At 36.0% G+C, this 9,017-nt stretch overlaps 1 protein-coding gene across 1 annotated transcript in view; it reads right to left on the bottom strand.

The window, feature by feature from the left end:
- The window catches only part of MYO5C (myosin VC), a gene marked incomplete at both ends in the record, with an annotated part of 38,821 nt that overhangs the window by 10,410 nt on the left and 19,394 nt on the right, over nucleotides 1-9,017 (bottom strand). Inside the window, 11 exons of the mRNA XM_010291184.1 lie at nucleotides 608-762; nucleotides 1,717-1,812; nucleotides 2,523-2,610; nucleotides 2,868-3,033; nucleotides 3,811-3,851; nucleotides 4,071-4,175; nucleotides 6,281-6,461; nucleotides 6,843-6,923; nucleotides 7,011-7,074; nucleotides 8,001-8,094; nucleotides 8,646-8,826. Coding sequence (XP_010289486.1) covers nucleotides 608-762; nucleotides 1,717-1,812; nucleotides 2,523-2,610; nucleotides 2,868-3,033; nucleotides 3,811-3,851; nucleotides 4,071-4,175; nucleotides 6,281-6,461; nucleotides 6,843-6,923; nucleotides 7,011-7,074; nucleotides 8,001-8,094; nucleotides 8,646-8,826 — 1,252 coding nt within the window. The remainder of the gene's footprint in view (nucleotides 1-607; nucleotides 763-1,716; nucleotides 1,813-2,522; nucleotides 2,611-2,867; nucleotides 3,034-3,810; nucleotides 3,852-4,070; nucleotides 4,176-6,280; nucleotides 6,462-6,842; nucleotides 6,924-7,010; nucleotides 7,075-8,000; nucleotides 8,095-8,645; nucleotides 8,827-9,017) is intronic.

Genomic DNA, 9,017 nt, shown 5'->3' with positions numbered 1-9,017 from the left:
TTCCTGCTTGTGCTACAAAGCATGCCTGGTGTTTCACTGCATTACAAATTTGCAATAAAGCATTCACATAGCCGAACTTGTTATGTAGATGAGACAATAGGCTAACAATTCTTGTTTATAACTTGATTTTGTAAACTGTCTGGCAACATACCTTTAATCATTTGGGTACTAATGCTGCAGTTCCAAATGACATGTCAGAAAAACATTACACTAGAATAGCAGTGTAAAAACCTCTTAAAATTCTGATACCTGCCTGCTGCCAAACATAGTAACCTACCTTTCTGTCTATCTGACCTGAAACCACAGATGCATTTCACCTAATTAGCCACTCATTGTAAAATGTAAAATAATTTAAATGATTTTGTCAATGAGCTCTTCAGATAAAAATAATTTCTGTTAATGCATTCTGTGCAATCTGTGTTCAGCACAGTAGAATCTTACCTGGAGGCTTTACAGGGATGCTACTAGAAACTTCAAAAAGAGCGTCACTAATGATTATAATTCTATAGCAAATGAAAGCGTGAGCATTCCCCATGTACTATGAATGCATCTTGTAAACCTTATATTAAAAATAAAAAAGTACAGTACAGCCAAACATAATTCCTACCTTAACAACTTGTTTGATACCATCAATGGTAACATTCATGAAAGATTTCAGCATGTCAGCATCATTCAGATAATCTGCATACCTCACACACATAAATAGGATGTGAGCTGGAAGGCCAGGTATCATATTAACTACAACTCCACGTGGCTTTAAATCTGCATAAAGGAGAGTCAGCAGGTTTATTATATAAAAATTCAACAATTCAATGTATCATTCTGAAAAAGAAAAGCACTATGGGGTTTATTTCTTCAGTGACCAATCACTTGATAATTCATTTACTTATTAATTAATGAATTACTGAAAACTTCTGTGACAGTATTGTTCATATAAGAGTATTAATTAAGTTTTCCAGGGTAACAGGAGAGTACTGTAGCAAATTCTAAGGTTCAGCACAGGCTACGCCAGACAGGACAGCTTCAAAAACTGATTTCCATTTAACTACCCACTGGAGGTCCCACTTAATGATACGCGTTTTTTCACAAAGACATAAACATTCACAAGGCTGAAGTAGGTGAAAAGGAAGATGATGTTTCCAAGCAGTAGTTTACAAGGGCACTAATGTACATAGAAAATTTGAGTTTAACATTAATTGTAAGCTCATGCAAAAAGCTGATTTGGCAGTAAGATTGATGCTGTGAAGTAAGTCAGAGGAAGGACAAAATTCCTCTACAAGAGAAATACGAAAGTAGAGTTCCCTTCAGTATAGAGAATGATATGGAAAGGACAGACAGGAAAGTAATCCTTCACACATGGATATAAGCCCAGTGACTTACAGACTTAGTAGATGACCAGGAAGAAAGCAAATTCGAGTCCCTGGAATGCTCTTGAGATTTAGAGCTTTGTAAGTGAATAAATAATAAGAAAGGTAATAGAGTCAGCATTACGTAGGGTCAGCCAAATTATTTTTATGCAGATAAAGCACTTCTGTATTTGAAATGACTGGCAGTAGAAAAAGAGCAATATACAGCCTCCAAGCCGTACTGGTGGCAAGAGGAGAAAAAAAGGCAACTTTGAACATAAGTGAAATACGGCGCCTTGTAGGTTTTGTTGTAGTGTTCTACACTGAATATCATTGACTACTGATAAAATTTGAAGTGTTACTAAAATACCGAGGATCAGGTTTCGAATGATCCTTTCTTCATCCTCTTTTTTATACTCCATCATTCCAATGTACTCCTTGGACAAAGTTGGCACACGAGTTTCAGCTGTCAAACACAAAAGCACTGTTACCTGCAAGTAAACAGCTAAGCTAATGTTCATGTTAGAACAAACTACTGGGGAAAAGCAGTTTTCTCTGTAATAAACCGAGTATGGGCCCTGCTCACAGTAACATTCTTAGCTTATGGTTCCAAGCATTACGAGTTAAATAACATTAATAATATAAATGTGGTTAGTTTCACTGGATTCAGTGGAATTACTTGCACCAATAAGACAAATAATGCAAACAATACAGCTCTACATTAGTCACCTCTGCAAAGTTTTGAAGTGTATTTTAAAACGAAGAATTATTTGCTGTAGAAGAGTTTTGTACAAGCTAATTGCAAATCAGGAACCATCTGCCATTTGAAGCTAATGGGAGGAGCTACTCATCTGCTGAAGGAACATTCTGTTGGCTCAGAGAAAGTTTGTGTGAGAGTATGTATTAACCTTTGTTGACAGAGCCTGATGCCTCTTGCTTAATCTTTTATCATATAGTCTAGGTCCCACATGTGCCCATTATTTAGCTGGGAAAAAGTACAGGAAAGGGCTTTTATAAAATTTCTGTTGATGGCTCCCTGGCTCTTTTTTCTGAGGCTTTAAAACTTCTAACCCCACCACAAACCTTACCTTTTTTTCTTTTTTAAAATATACTTTCTTTCAAACACACACTGAACACACAAATCTGTATAAAAAAAAAAATCATATAATATCTTACTTTTTTCAATAGGCTTGGTAAGAGTTTTGATCTGATCTTCCAATTTTTTTATTATTCTATCTTTCATGTCTAGCTTTTCTTCAAGATCCTGTAATAATCAAAGTCAGTAAGTTCAGAGCAACCACAACTGAAAAATGTCTTCTACTACTACGTATTATTGCCATGAGTAAAAAGCGCTACGATGTGCTTTTACTTATATTTGCTGGAAGAAACATGAAACCTTCGTATCTTTTTCCTCTCCAAATGAATTGAGAGGACATCCTGCTCATACCATGAAACCATGACCTCTTTCTTTTTATTCTGCATTTCAGGTACAGTTTCTTAATGACAGTTTCATTTCCTCACCATGTTTTCCACAGTAAGTCGAGTTGTTTCTTGCTTCATCTTGCTTTTTACTTCATCCTGGATTTCATCTTGCATCAAACCATTCCCCAGCCCCTCAATTTCTTGGGTTGTGACTTTCATTCTGTCTTCTTCTTTTATGCCTGTTTCATTCTGTGCCTCATTTATTCTAAGAATAGATAGATAGGAAACTTTGTCTCTTACTCTTCTCTCATTAAAGCATAGTCGTATCATACTTGTCCATTACTTATTAACTGTTCACAAGGCTGTAAGACAAATCTTACATTGGATGTCGTACTTTAAAGAGTTTAAGTGACTTTGTTACCCCAGCTTATAGCAACTACATTTCTTACATTAAAAAAAAAACCAACATATTTACCGTCTTTGTGTTCTATCCCCTTCTAGATCATATTGCAGCCGATTAGACATCTCTTTCATTTTTTTCAGTAATTATTAGCAACAAAACCCAAAACAAAAGAAAAACAACAAAATCACATTTGCTTACTGTTCCATACTAGTATTCACTAAATTTCTTCGTACACTCATGATTTTGTTTCATTTAATGAATTTGAATGACATGCCAGATAACGTATCAGAGATGTATTTGACTACTCCACACCACACAGAAGATGATAGGAGATGGGGAATTTTGACACTACTAATGTCCTGCAGTTAGCAGCAAAACTACTTGCAAATTTTAGTTGTAGTGTCTTCCTAGGCAATTATTTAGAGGGACTCAGAAACATCAAAGTTGTTAGCTTTCCAAAACTGAGAAGAACTTTCAAACAAGCAAACTTAGCAAGAAATTTTCTCTCCCACTCTGAATTCTTCAACACCCTCTAAAGTCCACCTCATAGAGTATGCCTTAAGTTCCAAAACATCTTTCCTTTTCATGACTGTTTCCAAAGGGCATACTCCATTACAGATATTCTTAGCAGAGCCCTACTGAATACACTTGCAGACATCCAAACCATAGAACTGAATGACCTAAAAAAGGTTAAAAAAGATACACATACTTACATACATTTTATTTTTAATAACAAGGACATAAACTACACTTTTTTTCATCATGTTTCTTACATTTTACTAGGAAGAAAGTAAGTAATAAGGCAATGAAGTTATGTAATATTGTTTCAACTTCTAAAAATTCAAATACAGGGAATTAATCACGTTCATCTTAAACAACTGTAAGACTAGGGACCATACTGGTACTTTACCTTTCAACTTTAGGGTCATTTCTTGGAGACGATTTTCAAGATCTAATTTTTGATTTTCAAGTTCAGAAACTTGCTGTTTAAGATCTGGGATCACCTTTTAAAGAAAAAGGAGATTTGTGTATTTCAGCACCTTTCTTCTTTGTAACTGTCTGTAATAGCTCCTATGACACTGGAAGACCTTCAGCTGCAAATAGTCAAAGACTGGGGAGTCAATGTTAGGGAGTACTACTACCTGCTTGCCTGACTTGTTTAACTTTTCTGGAGGCATCTGCTGCTGGCCACTCTTAAAAATGCAATAGTGAGCTAAACTAAATGTTTGTACTGGCCCAGTACTACCATTCTTCTCTTCTAGTTCACAGGAAATTACACCCGACCTTTAATTTCCCTAGCTCAATTAGCATTGGAGAAACCTCAATGTGTTATAATTTTTTTTTTTAAATAACATAAGAAACTTTTCCTCATATTTTCAATTTTAGTAACTTTGCTTTGAAAATATTTTGTTAGTTATTTTTCACTCAGCAGAAAAGTAACATGGTATACACTATCTTCTGGAATAATAGCACTTCCTTGTATTAGATAGGTTTTACGCAGTACTAATAATTAGACTCTTAAGCCTTGCCCGCAACTTGATATGCTTAGCTGCCCTCTGGTGGGGAGAGCCTCAGAACTGCATCAATCTGTAACCGCCACAATATCCCACGGGCGTCTGGTTTTTCACTATCAAATCACAGAACTTGTCAACCTGAGAGACAGACATTGCTTTAAAGAGGCTTCTGAGAAAAAGATGCTAATTTCTGTCCTCTGGCTACAGAGGAAGAATGAAGTAACTGAATTCTAAACTTGAATGCCTCAGCACAATGAAAATTGAAGCTGGTTGCTGTGGGGTGACCCTGTCTGGGCAGCCACCAAGCACCCACAGAGATGCCCACTTCCCCCCTAACCCCATCCCACGCTCCAGCAGAACAGGGAAGAGAATAGGGAGAGCAGAATTGAGAAAACACCTGGGTCAAGATAAAGCCGAACACCTCCTTTCTTCTCCCTCTACCTCAGTTTTCATAGCTGAGCATGACATTATACGGTAGGGGATATCCTTCTGGTCAGCTCAAGTCAGGCTGTGTGCCCTCCCAACATCATGCCCACCCCCAGCTTAACTTGCTGAGGTGGGGCAGAGCAGGAAAAAGAGAAACCCTTGACACTGTGCAAGCGCTGTTCAGCAACAGCCAAAACACTGCTGTGTTATCAATACCGTTTTACCCACAAATCCAAAATGCAGCATCATATGGACTGCTACAAAGAAAGCTAACTCCAGCCCAGACAGACCCAGTACACTGTTGTAATACTGACCCATAGAAAGTTACAGTATCACAAAACTGCTTTTCATTAAGTCTGAAGTACCAAAAGTGTTCCATCAGAAAAATATAAGGCCTGACAAAAAAATAGCTATTTTTTTTAATTATCAGACAAGGAATTTAAATTAGGTAGGTATTAAAAAAGGCATGGCGAGCTAACTTTCTGCTCACTGCTAAACCTCTGATTCATTTCTTAGTTAAAATTCTGCATAAATAAAAAACCTAAATAACTACTTGTTTCTTCATGACTTCCAGTATAAAGCTGCTTATCTGTAGAAATTATTACACCCCTCAAAAGTTCCTCGCATTGTTGAAAAACTGCAAAAAGCACAACCAAAATATTTGTGTGAGCTCAGTAATGGATATCCTGGCAACATTTTAAAGTTCAAAACATTGTTTATAAAATCTGAATATTCATGCACGTAAGTGTACAAGGGTTCAAACGCATTCTAAAGACCCTCAGAGTCTCCCTAGATACCAACAGAAGAAGCCAAAGCCTGTGTGTGCACTACGCACCAAGTCAGAGTTTGTAAAATGGTATTTTGCCATTCTGCGATTAGAAACAAATCTCAATTCAGATTTAGGCAAAAGAAAAGGGAAAAAGCCTCTGTGAGGCTGCACCAACAAGCTGTACACTCTGACAATAAATCTGGCTGCCTCCTAACACACTACCCCAGCATGCAGGTAAAGAGCCGGTATGGATGTGCAATCTTAGATGGCCCTATCTGTTTGAGCCTTGAGATTTCAAGGACATGACCACAAGATTTTGAAGACTTTGTGCCACAAACCCATTTGGATTGTATTACTAAATAACAAAAACACACTTTTCTTTACTACACCTTAATCTTACCAGGTTTTCTGAAGTTAGCCTGCTAACTTCAAGTCGAATACCATCATTTATGTCATTTTCCTCTCTAAATAATTTTTGTAGATGATTAATATCTTGGCTAAGATGTTCAACTTTGAAGTTCAAACCTTCAATCTCCTTTTCATATATTTCTTTCTGAGACTGGAAATGACCTTCCAATACTCTGTCAAAAAAAGGGAGAAAGAACATGGCAGATGTAGTATGACCTTGATGCCATGGGTCAAATTTACTATAAAGTGAAAACAAAGTACTGTGGTTAACACACAGACGTTCCATTACATCACCCATGCATTAAGGGAGTTGGAAGTTATGCACGGTATCTCAGAGGAAACACATTTCCCCGACTGACACATACACACTTATCTCACTGACTTAGTAAAAATTTCTTAAAGTGATTTTAAGCTGCTCAGTCAGTCATATAAGGTAGTGTTTATTCATTCTTAAACAGGCATTCAGTATTGCACTGTCAAATTAGTTACTCACTGATCCTTCTGTTTACTTTCTAGATCACAGCTTGGAGTTATAAAAACGGTGAAGAACTAACCTTGTAGCTTTTTTCAAGCCCTCGTAAGCAAACCACAGTTCTCCATCCTCATTTAAGTGTTCCAAATCCTCCATAGAGAGTCTAGAATACAAGGAAGTATCATTAGTGTGCAGGTGAACAAAATGCATTTCTTAAGCTTTTTTTGAAGAGACCTCAGAACGAAATTACCTGCTTCTTACATCTTCAAAATCGTAACTTTCAAGAAGCTGTTTTGTAACTTCTGACATCTTTTCTGGAAAAAAGAAAGTTTATTACATGAATAAATTTCTCTGCATGTTTCGAATTATGTTTGATTACATGGTCTAGGGACATGGTGGCGCTGGATTAACGGTTGGACTTGATGATCTTGAAGGTCCTTTCCAACCTAGTGTTTCTGTGATTCTGTGATAAAAATCCAACCAATCTCTTCCTAAATCTACAAGGTTCTTTCTTTTCTGGTACTCAGTAAATATATCTGATTTACTACAAGAATATGATGAGGGACTTGGTTCTACTTCTGGATATTGAAAGTACACTAGATAGGTATACACCAATATTGTGTTTTTTTCTAAACATATCAAACTTTGCATTGGAAGTTACATCCTTTTGTTCTGAATCGGCACAACTGCTAGTTGTACAGATAATTTGTCATCTAATGCTAGGTTACTATATTAAATGCTGCAGATACCGGTTTGCTCTATGACATTGTTAGCATTGAACAAAGTGCATTAACAGTATTAAGTACCTTTTCCCAAGAGAACCCAAGTTAACAAGTCATTTAAGTGTGTTTGACATTTATTGGACCAAATGCTAAAATGAATGAAAGCTATATAATGTATTGTTTCCATATCCTTGGGTCTCTACAAGCTACTTGTTAAATACTAAGTGAAGTTTAAGTTATTAGTATTGATTTTTAAACACACAGGAAAAATGTTTTAAATCAGAGTTTCTTCAAAGGGGTACCCCAGATCTCAGTATTCTGTGATCACTTTATAAAACTCACCTGTTGGGTTTTTTTTTTTTTCCCCTTGCAAGTAAAGGTATGAATAAAATTAAATCACTGTGAGATGGGAAAAAGAACTGGGTTTTGTCAAAGCTAACATAGAATAAATCAATTTGAACTGGCCTGGTTCTCATTGTACTTGGCAAATTCTCTGAATTATCTAGTATGTAGCTTACCCCTCAATTCTCTCTTTTGTGACTGGGCCTGCTTTTCAACATCCAATTTCTGTGTCTGCAGCAGTTCAAGTTCCTTTTGCAACTCAGGTATTTTCTAAATCAGACAAAAATTACAGACTGAGACAAGGAGTGAATGACAAGCACTGCGTATCGGTTAAATCATAAAGATAATTATAATTAAGAACAAGTTTATATGGTAAAAGGCTTAAAATGTGTTTAAAGGATCTGTTTCTGAGGCATCAGAACAGAATGGTAATTCGATGTAGTGGAAACATATGTGTTTATGTCATGGAATTCAGAGAAAAAAATGTGACTTTACACGAAAGTACTATTTTCAGGTTCAGTTTATAAACTACATTTATGAAAAATCCCGAGAAACTAATACTTTCTTGGATAAAGGAAGAAAAAAGACCCACACATTTAAATATATAGCTATTCAGGCACAATTATTCTTCAAAACATGCACTTATTTCTGCAAGCAATAACTTGAAAACAATGCAACAACATGGTGTATCAAACACAGCTTATTAACTCAACTTCTAAAAATGCACTGGATAAAAAAAAATTAGTGAAGATAATCTATAAATAAAACACCCACATTCTCTACTTGCTTTATCTAGCAAAATGAAATATGTCATACTTTACCTGTGCTTGTTTTGTAAGTTGTCCTACTTCCATTTTCAAGCCATCCTGAATGACAATTTCTTGCTGAATTTGATGTTGCAGCTGAGTTTTTTCTTCTTTCAGAATCTTAATTTCTCCCTTGAGCAATTCAATCTGCTTTTCATAGTCCTGCTTCTGATTTTGGAAATTTTTCTCAAGTATCCTAAGCAAGACAATGAAAAAGTGGTTTTATTCTCCTATATACATAAGTGAAAGGGTGGGCTTTAGTTTTGTTTTAATTTGAAGGACATGTTACATTGAAAAAAAACTTGAATGAACCATAATTACTTGAAAATGCCATCCTACATCCTCAGAATCAATCGACAAAATGGATGATAATGGTATGAGAATGTC

The sequence above is a fragment of the Phaethon lepturus genome, unplaced genomic scaffold (assembly GCF_000687285.1).
Source record: "Phaethon lepturus isolate BGI_N335 unplaced genomic scaffold, ASM68728v1 scaffold4917, whole genome shotgun sequence".
In the NCBI taxonomy this organism is placed as follows: domain Eukaryota; kingdom Metazoa; phylum Chordata; class Aves; order Phaethontiformes; family Phaethontidae; genus Phaethon; species Phaethon lepturus.
Note: the sequence above shows the minus strand (reverse complement) of the source record. Positions and strands in the feature narration are given on the sequence as shown.